The sequence below is a fragment of the Toxorhynchites rutilus genome, chromosome 3, assembly GCF_029784135.1.
Source record: "Toxorhynchites rutilus septentrionalis strain SRP chromosome 3, ASM2978413v1, whole genome shotgun sequence".
NCBI lineage: Eukaryota > Metazoa > Arthropoda > Insecta > Diptera > Culicidae > Toxorhynchites > Toxorhynchites rutilus.
Genome location: NC_073746.1, coordinates 49,155,725 through 49,183,383, shown reverse-complemented (window position 1 = coordinate 49,183,383; position 27,659 = coordinate 49,155,725). Strand labels below are relative to the sequence as shown.

Sequence of the window (27,659 nt, the reverse complement as noted above, 5' to 3'; positions counted from 1 at the left end):
GACAATACAATTATCTTCCATTATAACAATAAAAAATCATGAAGGGTCTATCGCAGTAAGTCGTGTTATAAGCAGATTTAGGAATTTTTCACATTGCATTCAATTTGTCTTGATGTTCAGTGCAGTCGTTCCGCGCAATTTTGTTTATTTGTTAAGTTTTAAGATTAGCACTTTTTAATTCACATTCTGATCTCTACCAACGGGGTGAATGAACACTGAAACAGTTCCCGAAGGAACGTAAACCTGACGTCGTGAAGTAGATTGCTGAAGCAAAATTACGAAGCGAATTCAATCACTTCTGAAGTACTGCACTTCCCTCCAGTAAGTAAACTCAATCAAATGCGTTTTCTTCCATGACGCAAGGTGAATAGTTTCATTCATTGTAATCCACGTGTTTACTCAGACGCCGCTTTCGAGCCATTCATTTATCTAATTGTTGATGATCATCAGAATTCACGATTCAAGTAAGTTTTTCTCACCCCTTCCCTTTGAACCCTCTTCAGAACACCCGTATTTCGTCTTTGACAATGAACTTGTTGATCGCGCTTCGATTGCGCATTTTTTTTATCTAGATTTCCAAGACGCCGTTCCGGGAGTTACGAGCATAACTGGCAGTCAACAGGTGGCTGTCTCGATGGTTGTGTTGCTGTGGAAGACGTAACATGTTTGGTGTTTGTTTCCTTCAAACCCCAATTTGTGTTCATCCTCGGGAAGGCCGTTGTCCCATGAAATACCAAGCGTGCGCCTTCCGCTCCATAACTGGCGGTGTTTATATTTTCTATGACTGGCGTAATTGGATTAGCGGTGCGGTTTTCCCCTCGATGGTCATCGTTCATGGTCGGTTCCTGGCGGGGTGGAGGCCAACGCTGTTCCCCACAAAAGTTCTTACCCAGAAGTGTTAGTTGAGTTCGGAACGTTGCGCTCAATAGTGGTGAATTGTAGAATTTGAGCTCCCGCGTCGTTGTGGCAATGTGGCTGGAGAATAACAAAAATGGCCCTCAATTAATATATTTTTCGAGTTGCGTAATGCATTTTTCACCATCCCGAGGCTATTCCTCTCGTTGAATGGACATCACGCTGGTAGTAGTGGCTTAGAGCGCCATCCGAAACCGAATGATTAATGTAGAGTGCGGATATTCGCGAAATACGAGTGATACTGTGTTCAGCTTGGGATTTTTCACGCTAGAATTTGTTCTCGATCGATACTAAAGCAGTCGAGGCGTTGCAGAAAGGGTACAAGCTTACCAGCAGCAGTTTAATTGAATAATCGCGCTCGGCCAGTCCAGGCGTCTTGTGGAAGTTGCTGGAGGAGAGCGAAAAAAATGGACGGTAAAGGCGAAACTCTGGTCGAGGAAAACGAGAAAATCGTTTCTGAAGTAAGCAAAGTGATCTACATAACTTATAGTGCGGTTGTTGGGGCTCAAATAAACAATGTGAAATTATTAAAAATTGCCCCCCGCAGCGGGCTGTGTGCTTTTGGTGGAGATTTGGTCAATCGGAGTGAAGATTAAGGGAATAAATTATGTGCTGTTTTCGGAAGGAAATTAACAGGTTACAATTCAACGGGAAACAAGACTGCCTCCGGGCTGGTGATAAACGCGAATATCTTGATTAAATGGAGAATATAGTGCGGAAAACAATTCGCGTATTTAACACTGAAGCATTTTGTGGAAGCTGGGTGTTGTGATCATTGCATGCGGACGGTTGATAAATTTGTATGAAAATCTGAAACATCGTCAGTTTTTTGTGACCAAGCGGTGGTAACTACCGTTTCCTCAATCGGTCTGGCGTATTTTTTCATTAGCTAAACGTCTCATGAAAACAACAAAATTTTTGTGTGGTTCGTCAAAATTTCCGTCATTATACTGCAGCAATAATAATAAGGCTTATTGCTACAAGGTTGCACTTTTCCATTATCTGTGATTGAATTTGTAGTGAGAATTTATGAGGCTATAATTATATTGCGGTTATAAACAAGCTTTTTCTCTGCAACTTTGAAACTCGATAATGTTTCCTCATAGTATTTGGTACAATGTACATTTTTTATTCAAAATTTTTCTTAAACCCCATCATTCGCTAGGACTTTCCCCGTTTTCAGGGCAGTATGCGCATTCCGGGTTGGATGAATTCGTCGTTTGAGCTCTAGGTGAACTTAGAATCGAATAATTTTTGGGGTCTTCGTTAAGTACTATTCACTAGCAGATCCTGAAAAAACAATGTCTCGTGAATACGGGGTAGAACATCCCATTGTGGTACTTCCAAAGTATTTGTGATTGTAACTGTGAAAAATTGCAAAATTAAGTCAGATCTCGGCAGGTTGTAATGTTGATATAATATGCGTGAGTAAACCATGGTTAGATAAAAGTATTAATGACTTTGTTATAACTATACACTGAAGTCGCTTTTAACGCACTTTTTCACGCGGCATCAGGGTTTAACGCTGTTTATTTTCACACGGATTTCGGAATTTATGCGGTTTTTTTACGCTGATTTGGGAATATACGCGGTTTTTATGAAACAGCACGTATCAACAGCGTAAAAAGTGACTCCAATGTAAACAAATTTAATGTGCTAATTGATGTGACTTTTCACGAAATAAGTTTGTACTATATCACTGTAGCTAGTAGCTGAGAGATAAAAGAATATCATGATTGTAGCTTGCAAAAAAATGAGTTAATCAATTGTTTGAATATAAGTTCCATTTTAAACTAATAATTCACTGTTTGTTAGTTTTTTACACGAATTTTGAAATTTGCGTGGTTTATTTTTACGCGGATTTTGGAATTTACGCGGCATGTATCCCCCGCGTAAAAAGCGACTCCAGTGTAAACGGTTTTAATATTCTTCGACATGGTTTTGTTTTCAATATTATCCCCACGTCGAGTAATCAACTAGGGGTTACTGGTACAAAATCCATAATAATATTCTACGGAACGAAAACATATGATTACAGCTTTATATAACACTAATTTACACATAGTACAGAACATATTGTTTTCTTGTGGTTCACTTCCAAGCAGAGAAGCCAACCTGCCTGATTTTTCAGAATTTTTCAGACTTTTTGTCACGTTTCCTGATATCCTCTTTTTTTATTAAACTCGTTTATTTTTACAGGCTCAGTCCTGATATCCTCTGACAAACACTCAATTGTATTGCAATTTACCTGATTTTTATAAAATTACACTGATTTTTGTACTTTTTATTTTATCAGAAATAAAAATATTTATGATAAACACACTTAGGATCCCTGCCAAATCTCTTCTGTTACTAATCTGTGTTTTCTTTTTCACAACTTTTTCAGTATGTAAACTTAAAAGATAAAAATGTTGTACTCAAAGTCAATATAATGAGATTTATTTAATCCTAATAACATAAAAATTGGAAAACAACTGTTCTAATGCTTCCCTTTTTTGGTGAGTAAATATTCAGTCCAAAACATGGACTACGAATACAGATAAATACTGAATATAGAATTTTGTGTATTGACTTTAGTGTTGCAGGTTTTTGGAAAAATGTAATTCAATTCTTATCAATTCTTCTACATTCCTCAACATCGGTTGAACGACTTTTCTCTCAATTCAATCTTAATCAAACGAAGATATAAGAATAGATTAGGAACGGAAACAATGAAAGGAATGTTAGCCATCAAAAATTGCGTAGAGGTGCCAGGTACAGGTTCCATTATATTTTACAGCAAATAACTATATACATCAAATCGATGTATGAAACATTTAGAAATAATATTGAATTATCTGTATAAAGTTGTTTGCAGAACCGCCTCAGATGGATTCTAGACCGAAACGTTGATCAAGTATAATCCTCGGGACACTACAAATAAATAAGCAGATTCTCTACAGAAACCTAAAACAACCGTTCACGTGGATATTTACGTGGATGGTTACGTAAATCGTTGCGAAGCGTGGGCTCCACAAAATTTGCATCTTGAGCTGCGACCTGCTTCAAAAACCCAATGAAAATGAAGTTTTGAAACAAATCGTAACGGGTGATGAGAATGAATCATTTTCACAGCCGTGTTGAGAGGCTGAAAACTTGGTGTAAGAGAAATACTTAGTTAACCCTTAAGCCGATTTTTACCCTGTGTCTGGTGGGATTGGGAAGAAACTGTGGATTATGAGCTTCTACCAAACAATCACAAGTACTGCATGCAAGTGGACAACTTAAAGGCAGCGATCCAGAAACAAAGTCCATAATTAGTCAATGTGTCTTTTTGTCTTCTTGACAACACTACAAATTATTTTGGAGTCTGAATTGAAGTGCTATTCCACTAGCTGATCCGGCTATTGCAACTTTGGATCAGATTCAGGTCCTTGCAAAATTCTCTCAAGGGCAAAAACTTCGACTCTATGGACAACATAGAAAATACCATAACTAGTTTTCGATGTAAAAGTAAACACATTCTGGAAGGATGGAATTTTTAAGTTATATGAAACATGGTAAATAATTGTGGACCAAAAATGGGCGTTTATCTGTTTATAAAAATGATGTTTTCGTTTTCCCAAAAATCGTCACGAATTTTCCGAACAACCCAATACGAGGGTCACTATTTATATTTCGGGAATTGGCAACACTGATGTCATGTGAGTCCATCTGACGGTTCCATCGTAAAGTTTGACATTTTTGACGATATACGTACTCAGAACATTTTATCATACGAACGCTATTTGTTTATTTTATATTTAGTTGAAAGTTTGGTCTCGGCAAAAAAATGGAACTGAATCGTGAACATTTTCGTGCGATGATTTTTTACGACTTTCGACGTGGATTATCACAACAAGAATGCGTCAATCAACTTAATTTGTAACTGTAGTGCCAGAAAACATCGATGCTGTGCACGAAATGATTAAGCAAGATCGTCATGTAACCTATTGTGAGATTGAGGCATCCCTAAGCATTAGTTCCACCAGCATATATGCGATTTTACATGAACACTTAGTTGTGCGAAAATTATGTTCACGTTGGATCCCACATAATTTGACAATCGCTCAAAAAAAGGCTCGTGTCGATTGGAATAAATGTTTTTGAAAATTGGTTTAAACGCATGCAAAAGTGTATCGATCATCGTGGCGAGTACTTTGAAAAACAATAAAAATATATTCGCAGCTTAACTATTTGTTTTTGTTCCTATTCCCGAAATATAAATAGTGACCCTCGTATAAACTATCTTGTTTTTTTCCTGATTTTTATTTTCATTCTTCCTGATTTTTGAAAACTATAGTTGACAACCCTGCTTACAAGTTGTGTTCTTCATTGGAGATCTCAACAATAACATATTGAGATTTGCAATATTATGGCTACTCAACTTGATTTATTCCTCACAAATGTACCATCGGAGGTGTTGTGATTTGGTAAAAGTCAATTCAATATCGTGATTACGGAGCCATACAAATTGATTCGTTAATAAAAGCGTTAATTCAATTTTCATCGGGGTACTTTTACAAAGTTTGAATGATTGAAATATTCAATTGGAATTTCAAATTAATATTTCAATTAGTCTTCATTCATTAGCTGATCGTTAATTCAACTTAATTTTGAGTAGAACTATTGTGAATCGCGACTCGAATGATTTAAGTATCTAACTGACATTGCTGTTATGTTATGACAAGATTTTTTTGCTAATCCTCTTGGTGGATCTTTGAACCCGTTTATTATTGCGACTCGATTCCATGTGTCAGTAAAGCTTCAGCTCCTTTGTCTTTAGTTGATGCAGTGTCAAAACTTGTGTAAACGTTTTTTGGGGTTTAAACATAAAGGGTGTGTCACATCAAATTGCATCACGGAAAAAACGCTGTAGAAATTTAATTTTTAGGAATTATATCTTCAGCTTTCGCTTATAATCAGATAAGAGTGTATAGATCACGTTGGCCATGCTTCACTGTCAATTTTTCGTAAATTTGGAAAAATGTCGTCGAACGAAAAAGAGCGTCGTGAATTAATCCTGCGCACTCATTTCGAGAATCCGGAGTTGTCACATCGGGACATCGGTAAGATGCTGGGAATCGTCCAATCCACGGTCAGCAGAGTACTTAAACGATACTTCGAGAACCTAACCATCGACCGGAAGGTGAAGAACGGCAAAGAAGAACGGCTCCGTCAGTGAAAAAGATCACAAGCGCGTAGTTAAGCAGTTTAGACGTGATCCGAGAAGATCGGTCCGGGATGTCGCCAATAAGCTGAATTTGTCAAGTTCATTCGTCCAGCGGACCAAGCAGCGGGAGGACCTGCGTACATACAAGGTCCAGAAGGCTCCTAACCGCGACGAATGGCAAAACATGGTGTGGAAGACGCAAGCCCGGGCCTGTTGTTCTTCTCCGCAGAGAACAAATTCAGCGTTCCGGAGGAGATTCGCAAGCAGAAACTATCCAAGTTTGCCAAAAAGTACATGGTGTGGCAAGCGATCTGTTCTTGCGGAAAGCGGAGCGCCCCCTTCGTGATGACCGGCACGGTAAACGGGCAGGTTTACCTTAAGGAGTGCCTTCAGAAGCGCTTACTACCACTATTGAAGCAGCACGAGGGCCCGACCATCTTCTGGCCGGATCTCGCTTCGTGCCATTATTCAAAGGACGTGTTGGAGTGGTACGAAGCCAACGGGGTCACCTTCGTGCCAAAGGAAATGAACCCGCCCAACGCGCCGGAGCTTCGCCCAATAGAGAAACATTGGGCGATTATGAAGCAGGCCCTCCGGAAGAACCCAAAAGTTGTCAAATCGGAGGCGGACTTCAAGAGAAAATGGATTTCTGTTCAAAAAAAACTACAACCTGACGTTGTACAGAACCTTATGGACGGGGTAAAGAGGAAGGTGCGAGCATACGGGCTTGGGCTCGAAGTATGAATAAAAAGAAAATGCCAAAAGTTGTTTAATAGTTTTTATTTTACTGTCTAAAATTTTCAAAAGGATCGGTCTACTGGGCGAATTTCTACAGCGTTTTTTCCGTGATGCAATTTGATGTGATACACCCTTTACTACTTCCTGCTCTGTCACACTGCACATGAGTGTCGCGTTTACTCCGATGCTATAATAGAGTTGTCTCCATGTCGCTAGAAAAACTTACCCTCTAATGAGATAATTTAATTTACAATTGAACTGTTTTTTGAGTTATAGTTACTATTTACGAAAAATAAATAAAACATCGTGCAGCTCTAAATTTTGTTTATTTACTTGATTCAGGACGCAAAGTGGATTATTCGTGGCCAAAACGATGCTAAGTTGCCTTACTACGGCCTCTATTAGTGCCACACTGATTGAACGTTCACTCGCCTAAAGAAGTCTTTTGATACGCATGGACATGGTACTTGACAGGAAAATAATGCTTGTGATATGATAGCGAAATCTTAAATAAGACCATGTGCGTTCTGGCAGATGAATTGCTGTGATGCTTAACCCTTTCTCTTCGGCAGTGTGCTCCGTCGGAGTGCTACCGCTGAACGGAGCACTGTGCCGAAAAGTATGCATATGGTGTGATCGATGTGCAGTATCACTCTGATGTCGTCTAAAGACGACGCTCGTAGAGAAAGGGTTAATCGAAGGAATATGTATCAACCAACTGTAATGTTGATGGCTATTAGCGCAGTTGTACTGATAACTTTTCGAAGAATAAACGAGTATTTTATCTACCGGCTTATTGACAGGAAATGCAGTCAGTTTAAGCTTCGTGTCTCGTTTGCACCGAGATAAGTGAGCAGGTTTTGGCCTTGGAGTGATGGAGAAATATGTATTTTTGTGTGGGCTATATTTGTTGGAACCAATCTGTAGCGGAATTCTTTTTAGCAAACTCAATGTTATGTTGCAAAATACTTTAAGCTAGAAGTTTTATTCAACTATTATTATAATATTATGTTTCATCGTATGTTAATTTACATTTATAGTCCTCTTTAGGTTTTTCGCTATCTGTGTCGGACTGTTGTGTAACGTTCAATAACTATATCTGTTGTCATGTTATTTTCCATGTGTAATTAAATGTTGTGTGTATTTGCAGTTAATTTAATTTGTTTATTTAAGTGATGTTTCAGTTCTAAATTATCGTAAATTCTCTATTAATCTTCCATGTTTGTACTACCTATCAATCCTTTTATTGTTTTGTATTTGTTTACTTCTCTATTTGTTCCTGTATTATTAGACCGCATTCGTATGTAAATGTGACAATTGTCAACAGTCCTTCTTAATTTTTTTTAATCGGCAAATAACCGGTTGACAGGGTGGTCAGGTTGATCAGTTTCCCCAACAAGTTTTGGTCGTTTATTCTGCTGGCCCATAGTACGAGGTGTGTTCAAAAAGTATCGCGAATTTTGTGTTCACTTCACTATTTGGTTGTTTGTCAATAGATGGTTCAGCAGTGCAGATCGACTTCATCATATCCAAAACATCAGGAACCTAACGTAGACATGTAGCCTGTCTTCTCAAAAAATCATAGTTGGAAAGCCTTTTTTTGTTTGATAAAGTGAAAGACAATGATTCTTTTTAGGAAAAAAAACATACACTGTCAAGAAAACTTATTCGGAAATTTAATTTATTATTGAAAATTTTCATATCTCAAAATACATCTCTTCGATATTGTTCTATATTTGGATATTAGAATACTGGTTCAATCTTCCAAAGTCTGATGGCTAATGGGACATGGGAGCTCTTATGAAAACGTAGATAGTTTTTTTTCTCAACATTCATTAGATTTCAATACTCTGCGTTAAGTCACTTCTACCCGTATGATGTAATTACAGTAGAGTCATTGAACGTTTAAAGTTTTTGGTTTCTAGATGAATTTACCCTGGATGTAGGTTGTAATTTTTGTAAAGCGTCCGTGATGTGAAGTTGAGAAGATCTTTTTTTGACGTGGGACTACGTCTAACCGGAATATATGGAGGGTAAAATGAAAACCTAAACACAGAACATGCAGGAAAAAATGAAAGATTTCGAATGCTTATAGCTCGAACATTTCGTACTGGATAGGAGAGATGTTTGCATCACTTGATAGGGAATATTTCTACGCATCTATCGCAACTAACAAAATGTTGTTTTTCATTAGATAAACAATTGAATAACTGTAAATTATTAGGCGTTATCTAAACGCCCTAATTGCATCGTTTTGATTGGCCCGATTTACGGTCTCCCTAACACAGCCATCAAAACCAAGCAGCCTTGGGGAAATCGGCATTGCAAATACATGAAAGTAGGGGGACTTTTGTTCTCATCGAAAAATGTTCCCTAACACAGACTTTAAAACCAAGCAGCGAAATCGGCATTGCAAGCACACGAAAGAGCCTAGAGGCGAGTGAACTGAAAAGTTTAAACCCTCTTAAAGCCAAAAAGAAGAAAAAGAACACACGAAAGTAGGGGGAGCTTTTGTTCCCACCGAAATGTGTTCCCTAATAGAGATTTCTAAACCAAGGTGCCTGGAGAAATCGGTATTTCAAATTCATGCAAGTCGGGGGTATTTTTGCTCCGACTGGAATGTGTTTCCCTAACACAGACTTCAAATCCATGAAGCGTGGGGAAATCGGCATTGCGAATTCATACAAATCGGGGGTATTTTTGTTCCGATTGAAATGTGTTTCTCTAACACAGACTTCTAAACCGAGGTTTCTGGGGAAATCGGCTCTGCAAATAAATGCAAACTGCGAGTACTTTTGTCCTCGCTTGTCTTTGTGCAGAGTGGAATATGTCTGTCCTAACATGATCTTCTAAACTTAGGAACCTGGGAAAATCGTGCAGCCACTAGAAGCGAATGAACTTCCCAGTTTCAAGCAAATTCGAGATTCGAGAAGTATGTACACTTTTGGGATGTAAACTTCAGAGGGAAATGTAAAATAAAATAATAGTTTGATAATTTTTTTTTGTCTTTATTGGAAAGATTTTCAGCCTTAGGCTGGTTCATCAAACGTTTGATAATTCTTCCGTACATATATTTTGTTCTAGTCATCATACCAAACGTAAAAGGTCCGTCATTAAATTTACTTGTAACGAAGAACAATCAATCACAATAAATGAATTGACTTTACACGGCATTTGTTAATTTTTTTCACTCACAGAGCAAATATATTGAACTCAATTGAATTTGGAAACTGTATAATTCAATCAAGAATTTAATCAATACAAACGAATGATTGCTAAGCTAAGGTAGTTCCACGTGAACCTTGCGGTTATATCATAGATATAACCCACTAATTTTTTTATTTATTTTTATAGAGCAAAAGTAACAAAATTGATATCGGACAACAAGAGTGATAAAGATATTTTTTTCAATGCGCTGAAGGGAGTCCGGGATGAGTGCTGAACAATCGTGCGCATTGTGAGCTAGTCGAGTTTTTGTTGCTCGGTTCGAGAAAAGTAGAATTGTTCGTGAAACAATGTGATTTTTACCTCAGAGGATTCAAGTTTATTGGAATTTTCTAAAACGTCTGGAATGCATTTTGAAAGAAATGAAAGTTTAATTCAGTGAGACAATTCAATCTTTTTTTTGAGTTCTTCAATACGGCCTTTATTGATATGTCAATAAGCTTGTGTTCATTGTTCACTTGGTTTCGTGTCGCAGCAAAATAAGAAAGAGAGGTGACGCAACACAATGAAGAGCTAAGTTGTTATCTCTTCTTCTCTTTATTAGATTATTATTAGCTTTAAACGATAGATGTATTGGTGTACCAGCTAGATTCTTTTTGTGAGTGTAGTTATTGTACCATGTATAGCCGATGTGTAGTTGTTTTATTCTCGCCCGGGTTGCCAACACAATGTCGCGGTTATATAAATAATGCATTTTTTTATTCAATAGTTTTATATGTTATACAAAAAGAAATATGATGCTATTGAATAGTATTCTCATTCAAAATTTGTTTGCTGAAGTTCTTTGTCAGTATTCGGAAAAAAAGGAATTTTTGCACGACAGTTTTCCAGGTTTTCTGTGTGGAAATGTAGTTGAAAGCAATTATACATTTATACTAGTTTTTGGTTCCTGGTTTTGAAATTCCAGACACTAGATTGAGTTTATAAACTCAGATTAGAAATTCTATATCCGTGTAGTTTTCTCGGTTACTTTCTCAGGTTTCTGAAACATAGCTTCTCGATATAGAATTAGTGTTCAATACAGAGTACGCGCGATGAATAACGGAATATATTACCCGTATATTGGTTCCACTGGAATACTTTCCGGTTTCCTTATCAGGTTTCCCAAAGATAGCTCTTCGCCATCGCGATTGAATTTAGATAGGTACGTACGATAAATAACAAAATATATAGCCAGGCCAATTAAAAGATAATCTAAAGATAATCTCGACCACGTGGTATGATCCATAATATTTTAGAAATTTTGTTTTGTCGAGTGTTCGATAGTTCGCGTTACATAATCACATCACTTACCTCAGTGAATCCTGATTATTACCTCTCCCTACTAACACCTATCCCTTCCATGATAATCGCTAGGGAACCACGCTATAGAGGCGACTCTTCTGGCCTTCGGGCTGCGTTTATCATACTAACATTCCTTCCCTTCACCTGGTGACTGTAAGGACGTGGCCGGCTTCGTTATTGACCATTTAAAGCTCGATTCACCGAAAATTGCACAACGAGAATGATTTGCTAGTCCCAAGCGTCATTCTGTGTGTTCTTTGTGCAATTTTGTGCAAAGCGTCCGAAATATGATTCAGAACGGTAGTTGTACTGCATACAGTCATTCAGATTGACCCGTCTTAGGAAAAGTAAAAAGTTGCATGGCTTTCTTTGGTCAGATGAATCGAAGAGCCATTTGATCAGAGCCGACAGAGGGCCCCGTGTCTTACTTAGAACTTCAACCACGATGGCGGCATCAGGTTGCATCCGTGCTACCTTATGGTGTTAAACAAATCATGAATTGACGGCCATGCCGATTGGTTGGGAGTGCCACTAAAATAGACAGGTATTCATGAAAAAGTGTTTTTTTTATCGGAAAATTGATGTGACATCCGGGTCAACTTAATCCCTAGATTTTAAATTCATCGAGAACCTGTGGCCGATTGTGAACAAAAAAAGATTAATACGTCTAAATTGCGTAAGAGAAAAATACTGAGAAATGGAAGGGATTTTGTATTTGTTTCTTTTGCTGAGTTTTGACTTTCACCTGGTTCCATGCTTCATAATGCTACATGGGACTAGATCAAGATCATGAAAAATCAATCCGAAACACAACTATATAACTTGGATGCATCATTTCCATTTTTCTTTGGCTCCTGAACAAAACATTCTTGGCATAATTGTAATATATTTTTTTATTATAACGGGTGTTAAATAAAAAATGAGAATTTTTTCAATCACATATAAAAAAAAAATTTTTTTTCATCGATTTCAGTTTTTTTTTATTAATAACATAATGTATTTTCTTCAAAAATTGTCAGTGAATGTTTGAGTAAGGGCCGTGGTCTGCTGTTCGACGCAACTTTGTCGCGATGCTCTCACAAGAACGTTGTACGGCACTTACGTCCATTTTCCGGATACAATTCCGGATTCTTGTAGTCAGTTGCTTCGTGTTTTTATACACTAGGGCACTGAGTGAGCTAAAGAAATTTTCTATTGGGCGGCACTGGGGCAAGTTTGTTGGGTTACGATCTTTCGGCACGAACGGTATCTTTTTCTCCTCAAGATACGCCAGCGTCTTCTTGGCGTAATGGGAAGACGCCTTGTCCGGCCAGAAGACGTACTTCCCATCCGCGTGATGCTCGTTCAGGAACGGCAGCAGGATTTTATCGAGGCACTCTTCTCGATAGATTTGTTGGTTGATTGCCAGACCGCTCGGCTTAAACCAAGGCTTTGAAATGTCCCGGTCGGAAATGGCGATGTACAACATAACCTTTTTTTCAAACTTGTGTTTGAACTTGTATTTCACTTCAGGCGGTGTGGATGACTTGTCGCTGGAGTAGTAATTATTATTCCTGAAATATGCGTTTTGGACAGCGAAAAATAGCTTTCGTCGCCCAGAACGAAAGACGTCCCGCGGTATTTTTTGGTCATCCACCGACACTGTGATTTAACCGTCTCCATCTGCTCCTCCGTGTACTCCGGCGAACTCGTCCTCTTCCTGCGGACGATTCCTTCCATCCTGAGGGTCCGATGGATCAATACGTGGGAGCAGCCATATTTCCGACCTTGTTGTCAAACAGCTTCTTTAACGATGTCTTCCTCTGCTTCGTCATTATCGTCACCGGACGACCACTTCCGACCTTCCGCTCTACGTTCAGGTAACCCAGGATACGATAAACCGTACTGACAGGTACATTTTCTTCCTTAAAATGTGCCACCGTGAACTTTTTTCCTTGCTGGAAATGCGTTTCGTAGAACCGTACAATGCGTTCGCGGAGCACGTGCTGTTTCGACGCCATCTTTGCTTTGACTAAATTCAAACTAGCAAAACCAAACACGCCTACTGTTTCTAGGGAGCCCAAAGAGCAATTTGCTTGGAGAAAAAAAATTTTACGCTCTTTATTTGAGTTACTGAAAGGTATTGAAAAAATTCTCATTTTTTATTTAACACCCGTTATTTGATGCGCTATACATACAAAAAAAATGTTCCTAAAAGAATATTTTCCTCTGAAATAATACGTTCTATTTATCCAAACCACACCTAGGAACCATTCGATCTGGACGAATTGCTGCCGGCGATAGGAGAGTTCGGGCGATATCAGAAACTGCTGCTGTGGCTGATATGTTTGCCAGCGTGCATTCCGTGTGGCTTCTGTGCCTTCAATCAGCTGTTCATGACAGACGTTCCCGAAGAGTACTGGTGCAAAATTCCCGAGCTGCAGAACTTCAGTGCGGCGGAAAGAAAACTGTACGGCATACCAATGGCTGAGGTAATTACTGCGACAGTAGCTAACAGGTTTAGATGAGTCAACAATGTAGTAAGCGCCGGGAAGAGCGATAATAATCTATCGCCGATTAAAATACTAAAAATGCTAAACACTAGAGTTCATTAATCAAGTTCGTCGAAGACTTGTTATTGGAAATGATCTAAGCGGTTGCTTGTGCGAATGACGGTTGTGTTATCTAGATATTATTTTGTTTGAGTAAAAGTAAGATTCTCGTACACTTTCAATTGAAATGTGTTATAGAACATTCAAATATTGAATGCAGTAATGGTTGAAATTAATCCAATTCAATTTAAAATTGCGCAATACACAATATGGAACACGCGAAACCGTGAAAATCCCTCTCTAATCGTGGATTAAACTCTTTCCAATGGTAATTTGTGCTAAGGTAGTGTACCCCATCGTCAAAACGGATTAACCCAAACAGAAGTACACGTGTTAGGTAAACGAGAATTGCTGAATCACACGCAGTTATGCGAAAAGGAACTCAATCGGTGAGAATCAGGCACAACAGCACAACGCACAACCGGCTAATGGCGATTTGTGATGCAGAAATAGAACACTATTTCTGACGCAAAACATTCCGGAAATGCGGGAAATTTGAGAACGCTATTGTGGAGCACATGTTATATACTGCCGGGGGCGTCCTTTGCTTTGTACCATTCAACAGGTGACAGAAGAAAATGATTTTCTAGTGCCGTGCTGTCGAGCATGTGATTAGTGTCTGGCTCGTTCATATACCGTATTTGTAACATTGTTTGAATAAGCAACAAACTGTATGCGATAGGTTATGGTTGCATATTGTGACCTTGTTACTGTTTGTTTCCTTTTCAGCACGACGGAGAGTCAGGGTACAGTAAGTGCTACCGATACGCAGTGGACTGGAAAGAGATTCTAGCCAACAATGATCTGACGGCGGTTATCCCTAACAACTCTTGGCCGGTTGAGCCCTGTCGCGAAGGTTGGGAATATAATACCACCTATGTGACGTCATCGATTGTGATTGATGTAAGTATACTTGTTTGTGTGGAGTTTAAGCCGTTGTCAAGGTTGGATCGTTCGCGTTCGCCGGCCGGAAGGTATCACGTTGACATTTTTTATGTTCTGCAACTGCAATCCACATAGTTTATTGCAATTTTATTTACTTTCAGTTCAATCTTGTCTGCGAATATGACATCTATCCCACATTGGGACTTGTAGCATTAAACACCGGTGGACCGGTCGGAGTGTACCTTTTCGGGATGCTCAATGATCGTGCCGGCCGACGAATATCGTACTTCTCTTGCTTGGCCACTCTTTTGCTGGGAAGCTTCATCACAGCCGCCAGCAATAGCTTCGGGATGTGGGCTTTCAGTCGAGTGATAGTGGGGCTTACGATCCCAGCCGTATACCAGATACCGTTCATCATAGCCCTCGAGTTGGTTGGGCCAAACTACCGGTCATTTGTGACGGTCATGACTTGTACCTTTTACACGGTTGGGTTGATGATGCTAGCCGGAGTGACCTACCTGGTTCGAGATTGGGTAAAGCTCACATTGTACACCTCGGTACCGTTTCTACTCTACTTCCTGTATTTGCTCGTGATGCCCGAATCGCCCAGATGGTTGCTGATGAAGGGTAAGCTAGAAGAAGCATTACAGATTCTTGAGAAGATGGCGAAAGTGAATGGCAAGCAGTTTCCTGCTGCTTTCAAGAATAAACTGCAGGAACGGGTCCTGGCCGAGAAGAGACGAACCGTGAAAAAGGAGGAAGTATCGATCGGAGCGTTTGATCTCTGTCGAACGCCAAACATGAGACTGAAAACATTCCTTATCACTTTGAATTGGTTTGTAAATGAGACTGTTTATTTGGGATTGAGTTATTACGGACCGTCGCTCGGAGAGAATCAGTATCTGAGCTTCTTCCTGTCTTCACTGGTGGAGATTCCTAGTTACATAATTTGTTGGATCATTATGGATCGATTTGGCCGACGGTGGCCCATGTGTATGCTGATGATCTTGGGGTAAATTATTTCTGTTTTTTCCGTTAAAGATTTCATAGGTAATAATCGATCATTCATCAATATTTTAGGGGTATTAGTTGTGTTACCACTGTAGTTCTCCCCGAGGATGCCGTTACAGAGACGCTGTTCCTCTACCTGCTATCGAAGTCAATGATTTCGGCTTCTTTTCTTATTATTTATCCTTTCGCGGGAGAATTGTATCCTACGCAGGTACGAGGTGTCGGGATCGGGACCTCCAGTTACATTGGAGGACTGGGATTGATTGTGATTCCTTTCATAACGTATTTGGTAAGTAGAATTATTCATATTTTCAGTCATATTTTGATGAGCAAATTTTTATTAAGCCATATTCAAAATGCGTCGTGTAGAAAACAACTGTTGAATGTTGTTTGCATTTACCAATCGACGAACTCTGTCGTTCAAAGCATTAAGAAATCAAAAATGTTCAAGTCGATTACATGATACACCATATCACCGTGACCGGAAAAATTTCAAAAGAAATAAACGTAACAAAAATAACCGCAGAGAATCAAGTGTAAAATCTACTAGAAGTAGTCTGACGCGGAAAAAGCCTAATGGGCATAAATCCCACACGAAAATGTCGAGAGCAAAGTTCCCATCTAACGAGCTGAAGAAACCTGTGTTTCACTGATTGCCCAATTGATTTGAAACATAGGAGACGATCCTTTAGTAAGTTTAGCGAGCATTGGACGACATACGTTTGCCTGGTGCATTCATTGCAATTCAAAATATTGTACTATGATCTGACGAACTTCCCACACTTTGGGTTGTACAATTTAGTTTACTTTGGAAATGTTAGGTTAATAAAAATATTGCGCTTTTTTTCTTTTTGTTACACCCATAAGAATTTTTCCGCGTAAGAATATTTCTAACGAGTGTATCATAAGTATCGGCACCATATGAAAACAAGTTTAGTAAAAAGGCTTCTTTTAAATTCAATTCTTTATTGAATTTCCCAAGCCTATACTGCTTGAGATATGAAACAGACAGATGGTGGCTCTTCAACTTCAATTTTTCTCTTTTCTCTTCAAGATTCTAGGAACCCTCGACATCATGGTCTAGACCAAGTGAACCTCAATTTTTTGACATATGGCATGAATTTAGTGAGTTTCACTAACTGTCCCGCTACTTATGATTCATCTTATGATAGGTTTTTGTGACATTACGCCTATTCTCTGTGGTTGTTGCTATTGCTCTTACAAAGGATGTGATTTTTTTCCGAAAATCCTGTTTTCGCCCCGGACACGTACTTGATCGTGTCTGGAGCGAAAACGCGAAAAAGTCAGAAAGAGAAATTTTGATCAAATGTTTCTGTTTGGCGTATGAATTTCAGTTACGGCTTATGCCCATCCATTTGTTTCACAGAAAAGACCTCAAATGTACCGAAGTTTACTTGCATACAGTTTTAACACTTTGCGGACCGCTCACGAGATTTCTCGTTTTGGCGTTCCTTCTTTACGGACTTATGTGAGATAAGCGTATAAAAGGTTTTGTTGCGTGCAAGTTTCTGTTCAACGTCTTGCTGGATTTAATCTATAATGAATTATTTCAGTTGAAATAAATTGATTGTTTATCAAGTAACAACCTTCAAAATCATGCTCATTAGATAGTGCATTGAATCATTCATCTTTCCACATAGTTAATTTTTTTGACGTAGGACTACGTCTTTCATTTCTATACCGGGGTGTAAGTTCAAAATTTCGAAAACGAAAGCGTTACGCCCGAGAACGAGATTTTGAGCGTTAATAGCTCCTAAACAACTGAACGAAATGGTATGATAAACACTTCATTCGAAAGATAAAATGTCTACGCGTTATATGCTTGTTACTTTTTGATCCAAAAACTTGTTTCAATAGCCCTAAAATTGCTTTCAAAACAGGCTATTGAAATCATACCAATCGGTATATAAGCGAGTGCCGCTCGGAAATCCACTCAGTTACGATTGCGCAACGATTCAGGTACGATCGCTGGAATGGATGGATGTTTCCCTAACACAGAGCTCAAAACCATGGAGCCTGTGGAAATCAGCATAGCAAATTAGATGTAAGCTGCGGGTGCTTTTGTGCTCGCTTGCGTTTCTGGAAATCGGAATGTTTCTCTAACACAGACTTCAAAACCATGGAGCCTGTGGAAATCGGCATAGAAATTTAGATGCAAGCAGTGGGAACTTTCGTACTCGTTTGCGTTTTTGCAAATTGGAATGTTTTCCTAACACAGACTTCAAACCCATGAAGCCTGATGAAAGGTGCAAACTACGAGTACTTTTGTACTCGCTTGTATTTTTGCAAACCGGAATGTGTTTTCCCAATACAGATTCCGAAACCAAGAAGTTGGGATCTCGGCATTGCAGATACATTCAAGTCGGCAATACTTTTATAACCCCAAACATTTCTACACTCCAGATTTCGTTTTGCTATCACGGTCTACAAAAGCGAGTACAAATGCAACGCTTTGGCCCGATTATTCAAGACTGCATTGGAAGATATCCCTTCATGTCACCAGCTCACTGAACTTCTACGCATACCGTTTGATGATTAGGCAAAATGTTGATAACTATTTGCTGTGATAACTACTACCATAATGCATGAATTAACTTAAATTGAGATTCGTTTGCAATTGAATTCGTAAATAGTTTCATTCATTCGCTATTTTAATCAATATACAAAAGATAGCACTACGCAGCGGCGATATCGCACCCAATGAGGATCATCCGAGGTGGCATTATTGCTAATTGAAGAAATACAATTTATTACTAAGCCAACGGCAGTCCTACGTCAACCTTGCGGTTATATCATAGGTATAACCCATCCATATTTTTTTCTTGATCTTGAAAGAGAAAAGTTATAGACTGAAACGTGAGCATGGGTCAATATAGGAAAATATACAGAAATTAGAAAATCAAAAAAAAAAGTCACAGGAGGTTGTGTCCGACACGACCGCATAGTTTACGTAGGATTACGTTAGGCTGTCTGTCGCATGCTGATTTTGAAAATGTTTAAAAAAATATATTGTTAAACTCTTTAATAATGATCTGTTGGCCCTGAAAAGGGCCGTTTGGTTTGGTTGTTGGGTTTTTTTTGTTCACACCACCTCACCACCTCACCACCATGATGTTTGCCACTACTAGTGGCAGTGGAGACGCATGCGAGACACAGCTCGATTGTTGATGTTTGGCCTCGATGTTTCCCGCCTCCCCCGCTGCTACTGCCACTTAAGTTCGATGTGAAACACAGCTCAATTGTTGGCCACTCAGATTCGATGCTGCACTTTCACGATGCCAAGAACACGTTCTCGTACTTATGACGGAGAGAGCGTGCCTGAAACGCGAAATATAAATGACGTCAATTTCGACCAATCAGGACTGGGTATCTCTGTTTGGATAGGGGTTGAGATTTTTCAATTGTTCGATAGTTAGATACATGATATATACTATTTTATTCAATGTGAAAAATTGTTATGGAGTGCCGAAATCGTTTGATGCAAAAATCTGACCAATCCATCATGAAATGAATGAGTAATAAGCGTTTGAAATTGGACATTTTTCACGACGCGATCGATTTTCGTTTTTCAATTTGTACCCCAATATGTTCCCGAAAGACGTAATCCTACGTCAAAATTGTTCGAATAGAGTTATCGAAGTTATTCGATAAAGCAATATTTTACTTATCTTCCAGTCACAATTTTATTATTCGAAAAAGGGTATGAGTAAAGTTATAGGCCAAGTTGTATGGAAGAAATTAATTGTGTTGAAGAAAAGAAAGAAAAAAAAAAATTGAGATAATACTCATTGGATAGAGAATACCGGAAAAGAGTCTGAGAAAAGGTATGGGCCAAAATGTATACAAGTTGTAGAAAGGAAATTAATAAATTTAACAAAAATGGAAATAGAACAAAAATATCGGGAAAAAATGAGAAATCGATTTCTTCCTGTTTTGACGTGGGACTACGTCTAACAGGAATATATGGGAGGTAAAATGAAAACTTAAACACAGAACATGCAGGAAAAAATGAAAGAATTCGAATGCTTATAACTCGAACATTTCATACTGGATCGGAAAGATGTTTACATCAATTGATAGGGAATATTTCTACGCATCTATCGCAACTAACAAAATGTTATTTTTCATTAGATAAACAATCGAATAATTGTAAAATATTAGGTGTTATCTAAACGCCCTAACTGCCTTGTTTTGATTGGCCCGATTTACGGTTTCTCTAACACAGCCATCAAAACCAAGCAGCCTTGGGGAAATCGGCATTGCAAATACATGAAAGTAGGGAGACTTTTGCTCTCACCGAAAAATGTTCCCTAACACAGACTTCAAAACCGAGCAGCGAAGGGAAATCGGCATTGTGAATTAATACAAGTCGGGGGTATTTTTTTTTCCGATTGAAATGTGTTTCCCTAACACAGACTCCAAATCCATGGAGCTTGGGGAAATTGGCATTGCAGATACATGCTAGTCGGAAATATTTTTGTTCCGATTGAAATGTGTTTCCCTAACAGACTTCAAAACCAAGGTTTCTGGGGAAATCAGCTCTGAAAATAAATGCAAACTGCGAGTACTTTTGTCCTCGCTTGCCTTTGTGCAGACTGGAATATGTCTGTCCTAACACGATCTTCTAAACATAGGAACCTGGGAAAATCGAGCAGACACTAGAAGCGAATGAACTTACTCATACACTTGATAGATGTAAACTTCAGAGGGAAATGTAAAATGAAATAATCGTTTGATATTTTTGACGTAGGATTACGTCTTTCGGGAACATATTGGGGTACAAATTGAAAATCGAAAATGTGTTCCCTAACAGATGCATCAAAACCAAGCTGCCTGGGAGGAAATCGGCTTTGCAAATACATGAAAGTAGGGGAAAAGTTTGTTCCTAACGAAATGTATTCTCCAATAGAGCCATCAAAACCAAGCTGCCTGGGGGATATCGGCATTGCAAATACATTAAAGTAAGGGGAACTTTTGTTCCTACCGAAATGTGTTCCCTAACAGAGACATCAAAACCAAGCTGCCCGGGAGGTCGGCATTGCAAATACATGAAAGTAGGGAAAGCTTTTGTTCTCTAGCCTAACGGAATCCTACGTCAACTATGCGGTCGTGTCTCAGACACAATCCTCCTGTGACTTTTTTTGTCTTTATTACAAAGATTTTCAGTCTTAGGCAAACGTTTGATAATTCTTCCGTACATATATTTTGTCCTAGGCATCATACCAAACGTAAAATGTCTGTCATTAAATTTACTTGTAACGAAGAAAAATCTATCACAATGCATGAATTGACTTTACATGGCATTTGTTCAATCTTTTTACTCACAGAGCAAATATATTGAATTTGGAAACTGTTTCATTCAATCACGAATTTAATCAATACAAACGAATGATTGCTAAGCTAAGGTAGTCCCACGTCAACCTTGCGGTTATATCATAGATATAGCCCACCCATTTTTTTTCAAAAAAAGGCAAATCCAATTAACGTTATCAACTATCTTTCATTTGATTTCTATAACGTTGTTGTAGGACCATTCAGTACTGAGATATTATTGTATGAACGAAAAATTTCGAATTCGTTTTTGATAATAAATGGTTCAATAAATAATCATCGAAAAACAGCTTTGAAAACTCTAATAAATTCTACACACCCAGAGTTTTTTTTTACGCGGGGGATAGAATTTTGTTATAATTTGTCGCGGTACACCATAGTAGATATACTTTGAGTATTTTCTCAAATTTTCATTTCGAAACCTATTGAGAATGGGGAAAAAGGCAAAACTAATTTTTGCACTTTGCACGTTTTGGCCAATAACTTTTCTCATACCCTTTTCGGACCAATCGAAATTTGGCTAAAGATAAATAAAAATATTTTTCACCGAATGAGTACTATCTCGAAAATGTTTTTGGGTCCTTTCAAATAACTTTTTTCGACTTTCTTTAAATTAATTTATTTCACCCATACAAGTTGTACAGGTTTTGGCCTATAACTTTTCTTAGACCCTTTTCCGACCAATGAAAATTTGGCTAAAGATAAATAAAAATATTCTTTATCGAATGAATACTATCTCGAGAATGTGTTTTCGGTCCTTTCAAATAACTTTTTCAATGTTCTTCAAAATCATTAATTTCTCCCATACAAGTTGGCCTATAACTTTTTTCAGACCCTTAAAATTGTGGCTGGAAGATAGGTAAAATATTTCTCTATCGAATAACTTCGATAACTCTATTCGAACAACTTTTTTTGATTTCCAAAATTCTGTATATTTCCCTATATTGACCTATATTACTCACGTTTCAGTCTATAACTTTTCTCTGTCACGATCAAGAATAAAATTAATTATGTGGAAAGATGAATGTTTCAATGCACTATCTAATGAGCATGACGTTGCAAGACGTTGAACAGAAACTTGCACGCAACAAAAACTTTTATCCGCTGAACCTTCATCCGCTAGCTTCACACATAGAGGCGAATGAACTGCAAACTTTGAAGTCTCTTAAAAACTTGCAAGCAAAGCAAGCAACTTCAAACAAGTCAAAACGTGTGGTCCGAGGCGTAGGGGAGCCGCGGGTAATACGGACAGTGGGGTATAATGGACAGGTGGTTGATTAGTTGCATTATGAATTTCAAATTTCTGTTGATGGGAAACCCTTCTACATGCTATTCTATTATATTTAACAAAAACCGAAAATCGAACATGATTCCGCGTGTGGATGTAACTTTTGCGGCTTCGATATTAAGCATTTTGAGTGGTTTAATTGCAAAATTGAATTCGCTGATGGTTATATTTCGGTTTGTGAGTTGACAGTGAAGCGACATTGGGTATCACATCCAATGCATGATGGAAAGTGAAGGGAATAATATTGAACTCTTTTTTATTTTGCTTTCTCTTTTTGTTCTATTTCAGTTACTGGATGCATAAACTGAGAGAAAGTGAAATTATTCCTCTCGCGAGCGATAAACTTCTACGCTTCGTATATTATGAACCTGTCCACTACATGTCCATTATACTCGCACCGATAAAAATTTTCTACTTTTCGGCTTGTTTTAATTTCAGTAAAAAACATGGAAAAACACATTTTTATAAAACATTTGGCCAGTTATTTCGAAAATCAGTATATTGAACTGTAAGAAACTGCTTTTAAATTTTTGAAAACATGAGTTTCCAAAGATACAATTGAAGTTTTCCTTAACATGTCCGTCTTACCCCCATCTCTCCTATGTCTTGCAGATTTCTTCCCGGTCCTTAAAGCGTTAAGAGTCATTCAATTCAGTCTCCTCAAAACAAAATTATTGGTTCTCGGCCTGTAAGAGCGTATGCGCTAGTATAAGTTTTATTTTTATAGAGAAAATAATACTAGTAAAATTATAAAAAAAAACACTTCAAAATAATATTAATAAAATGGAGATACATTTGTCACAATTTTCTTTCAAATTTTCAAAATCTTCATAAGAAGTGTTAGATCTATTTAAAATATGAACTTTTGTTAAAGACGTCAACTTTCTATTTTTTATAGTTTATTAGTTGACCCGGCAAACTTTGTCCCGCCCAAAATTAATTCTTTGTAATCAATACCTTCAAGCATTAACATTTTCCTGCTAAGCGAACGTTCATGGGTCCAATCGCAGAACTGTTCATCGATTAATCTTCTAATCGAATTACCTTTTACTATAAATATCTTAGTACTTCTACCAAAACTCGTCATTATAATATCAGATTATTTTCAGACACAACTCTCGTTCGAGATTTTTCAACCACTTGCAAATAAAATGTTTCTTCGTTAAATGGAATAAATGTTTAATACAGAAAATTTAATAGAATAAAGACAGCCCTAAATCGGACAATTCCCTCTTCAAGGTTTGCTCTTATCAACACATTCGTTGACCAATTTTTTTTGTATAGATAAAAGAAGATATAGGAAAGCGTTTTATCACCTGAAAATCCATTTCCACTTTCGAACAAAGCTCAATTTCGTTAGCGCAAACTACAAATGGACTAACAACGACTGTCACCATGTAATTGTAAAACGAATGGGAATTGAATTCTCCGAAAATTTTCAATTTGATTCAATTTGCTTGATTAGCATTCGAGTTATGCAGAAATTTGTGATCCATTCGTATAGCAGCCCTTCTTTAGAGAGGTGGGAGGAGTGTTGAATCACCTTAGAAACGTTTCTTGCTCCCTAAAACCTCCACAGACCATATTTGGTTCCGTTTGCTTGTTTAGTTTTTGAGTTATGCAGGAAATTTATGTTTCATTTGTATGGCACGTGAACAGAATAAGCACGATCTTAGACACCACCTTCCCCCTCCGTGGACATGCGTGGACATTATCTAGACTTCTGCCTCTTTTGTTCACGTGGACATTTCTGCATTTTTCGACAAAAAATTCGAAAAATTATTCAATTGCGCTTAAACTCCATTTTGAATTTGTTTTTTTCTGTATTATAGTGACTTGTAAAAACTTTTTGTTTGTTGCAGTATTACGTTTTTTCTTCTTTTTTGAGACTTTAAGCTATCCTCTCCTCTTCTGAGACTCTTAAGCTGGTTCGTCCCAGCAAAAACGACCTAATAAGTGCCGCGATATGTGTTTACAATCAACTTATTACCAACATTAACTGATTTTACATATAGATACGGATAATAATTCATGTATGTCACTAGAATTTTAACACATTTACACATTCAGTTCTTTTCCTTGGTCGTTTGGCGTTGATGTCCGATTACCCATACCCCAGACCAATGGTGGTGAATCACGGAGGGGAACAAACAAAGATCTTGGGATCACAATTTCTTATTCAAATTTCAAAATACAAGTTGGCATCCTTTAGAAAACAAAGCAGTGTAGCAGTTTATGAAGGGTTATCTTCATGGATGACCAAAAATGCTCCTGCTGATCCCGTAAAAGTTTCGGAGGTTCTCGTTTTTCAGGCAAACGCAAACGATGTGTTCGACCGAATTTCGAATCTCGCACGGATTGCAAAGGGAATGCAAGATTCTCCTGTTGAAGTTATGTGATATTTTGCATTGGCCGGTTCTTAGTCTGGACAAGATTAACTGCTCCCTCATCGCTTTCGCGTCTTTGGTCCTGGTTATGAAGCCTTTCATTTTCCGGACCGCTTCAAGCTGCTTCAACGAACAATTTTCGTGGTATTTTCTTGAGATAAATTCGACAAAAGTTTACTCCATGCCCACTGAGCTCGCCCCAGTTGTTTCTGATGGTATTTTTCTTTCGGACCACCGGCATCCTCCATTGGCCCCAAACCAAAGTTGTGTGAGGTTGGAGTATGCCACCAGTTGTAAGATTTTTTTTTGTTAAGATAGTGTGACTAGTTCGCAGTTCTGGAGATTTTCGCCGCGTCCACGAAGATGATAAACGGAGGTTCCCCTACTTCAGCGCATACCGGGACTGTTGGTTTTGATGGTAGCAGGCCGAAGATAATCCGCAGTGAAGTTTATCTCTGACCAGGCACGTTAGTTAGAGACCATCTTTGGCCACCCGTAAACGGATCGTTCGGTTTCTACTCCGGTGAAGTTTGGTAATGGTTTAAAAAAAAAAATAAACCGGGAGGCACATTTCTTTTCCAACTCGTCGGCATGGTGCTAGAATTTCAGGTTGCAGTTGACCAACGCTCTCAGTATTTTCAACGTTCTACGGCGTGGATGCGTTCGTTGTAATTTTAACTCCTGAATGTTGATCTATGGAGGTGCCAACAGAGACACACGGAAAACCGGGGAACGAACAAAAGGAAACCCCAGATAGCGAACGAATAAACCACGGATGCTTTCAGAGGAATAAAATAACAACAGGTCAATATATACAATTAATTGGGTTCAGGAAAGAATAGATATCTCAAATGATATCGATTACAGTGTAGCCAGATTACAAATTGTATGCTATTCTCAGCCAAGGTGGCATAATTAACGCATCCCCGTTGACAATTTTGAGTCGAAAATCACGTTTGACAGCCCATTTATCGAGAGCATAGGTAGCTGCCTAGAACGTGATGCTTGATGTCCTATGCGTGTTCTCCACTTCTACTAAAAGGTTGTCGTCCGCATAGGTGAATACGAACACTAAGATAGAATCTAGAGATACACCAGTTTCTTCGTGCAGGCGCCTAAAACTGGTGTACCTAAGTGCAGCAGATTGCCCTCTATCCCCCAGTCTGTAAATGTCGTCAGAACTAGTGGAATCCAGGTTCGGTTGTACGTCGTCTCCAGACTCAGGGCTACCATCTTCACGTGCTGTCGATTCTTTCTAAATTCACTCAACAGAATTCCCAATCCCACCAGACTCAAGGAACGTCTTCTTCCAAGTGAGATCGGCTCTGAAGATAGCTAATAGAGTAATTAGAGACACTTATCTCGAGATACGGTCTGTGCACCCACGAAAAAAAAGTTGTTCGTGCTCCATTTTCGCAAAACTTGGGAGTATTAAAAAATAGAAACGAAGTAGTTTTTATTTTGGTGGTGTCTTCATCTTTCATTTTCATCAATGACTCTCTAAAACAAATGAAAGTGAATCAATCGTCTTCATTTCATGTACGTTATTCTCAGAATACACATTAAGGACAGAAGTTCAATGATTTGAAAAAATATGGATGTTCGACTATCAGACAGTTCAACCCTTTGATTGATAAATACAGGCAAACCAAAAAATCGTAAAAAAAAACTTCACCAGCAGCTCTAAAAAATCGTGTTCGGTACATAATCTGAAAAAAAAACATTTTTTATCCACGCTGTTCACTGTTCGTTTTCCTTTTGTTTCCCTGCATTGACTGCGGTCCCTACCACCCGCACAAAAAAGGTTTGCCGGTATAACTAATTGTTTCCCATAAAAAAATAAATAAAAAAAAACTAAGGGTGCAAAATATTACGGTAAATGATGTTGGTTTGTCTGATTTTGGTGTTTTCGTGCAACTAGTAAATGGAAGTCGTTTTTTCTTCAAGAAAATCACATACAATCAATACGAGTTTGGGTTTGCCCCAAGCCCCAAGTCTCTAGTTGCTAATTATACCATAAAACGTTCAATTTATTTTTTGTTTTTGAAGATAAACGACCGCTGTGCGCCAAGCGGCTGCAATATTAACAAGTGAACAAACCAAAATCAGCGCATCGGACAAACCATGATCAGAATTGAGGTCATCGAGATGCATTAATTATATGATTTAAATATACAGTGGAATCCGATTATAATGCCATCGAAGGGACGTCATAATAAGCAGACGTCAAACAAAGCGTTTTGTGAGAACAACCGTTTTTTATGTAAATATGTACTTGTGCATGTAAGGAAGTCATTGTATCCGACTTTTTTGCAAAGTATTTTATATGAAAACCAAACATCGTTGTGTAATTACTTCATAACAGGCGGTTGGCCAATATAAGTGGAGTCAAACGGATTCTACTGTATAAATCTGATACAAATGTGCAAGCGTGATGTTTGCAATATTTGCAAGTATTATAATCTAGAAAAGGTATGATTTAGTATCAAATAATCATCTGGTGATTGATTAAAAGTTAGCTCAAATAAGGGGCGCATTGACACCAATGGAAGGTGGATTGTATGAACCTTTGAAGCATTTGAATCCGTAGAAAATATCCTTTAAAACTACTGTAAATCATGAAAAAGACAATTTTATTTATATATTTTCAAACATTTATGGCCTAGATGGCCTAGATGGCCTAGAGGTACTTCAATGGTATCATGACAATGGGATAAGCCTATAGAATTGATTCCCTGATATAAGATTGTGACTGAATCTAGCTTTATTGTCTCCATTTGTTTGTGCTTATT

At 38.2% G+C, this 27,659-nt stretch overlaps 1 protein-coding gene across 1 annotated transcript in view; it reads left to right on the top strand.

Moving 5' to 3' along the window:
• The first annotated feature begins 643 nt into the window (after positions 1–643).
• LOC129774824 (carcinine transporter) overlaps positions 644–27,659 on the top strand; it is a 28,654-nt gene continuing 1,638 nt past the window's right edge. Inside the window, exons 1-5 of the mRNA XM_055778828.1 lie at positions 644–1,376; positions 13,600–13,824; positions 14,674–14,847; positions 14,991–15,841; positions 15,910–16,129. Coding sequence (XP_055634803.1) covers positions 1,323–1,376; positions 13,600–13,824; positions 14,674–14,847; positions 14,991–15,841; positions 15,910–16,129 — 1,524 coding nt within the window. The 5' untranslated portion in view covers positions 644–1,322. The remainder of the gene's footprint in view (positions 1,377–13,599; positions 13,825–14,673; positions 14,848–14,990; positions 15,842–15,909; positions 16,130–27,659) is intronic.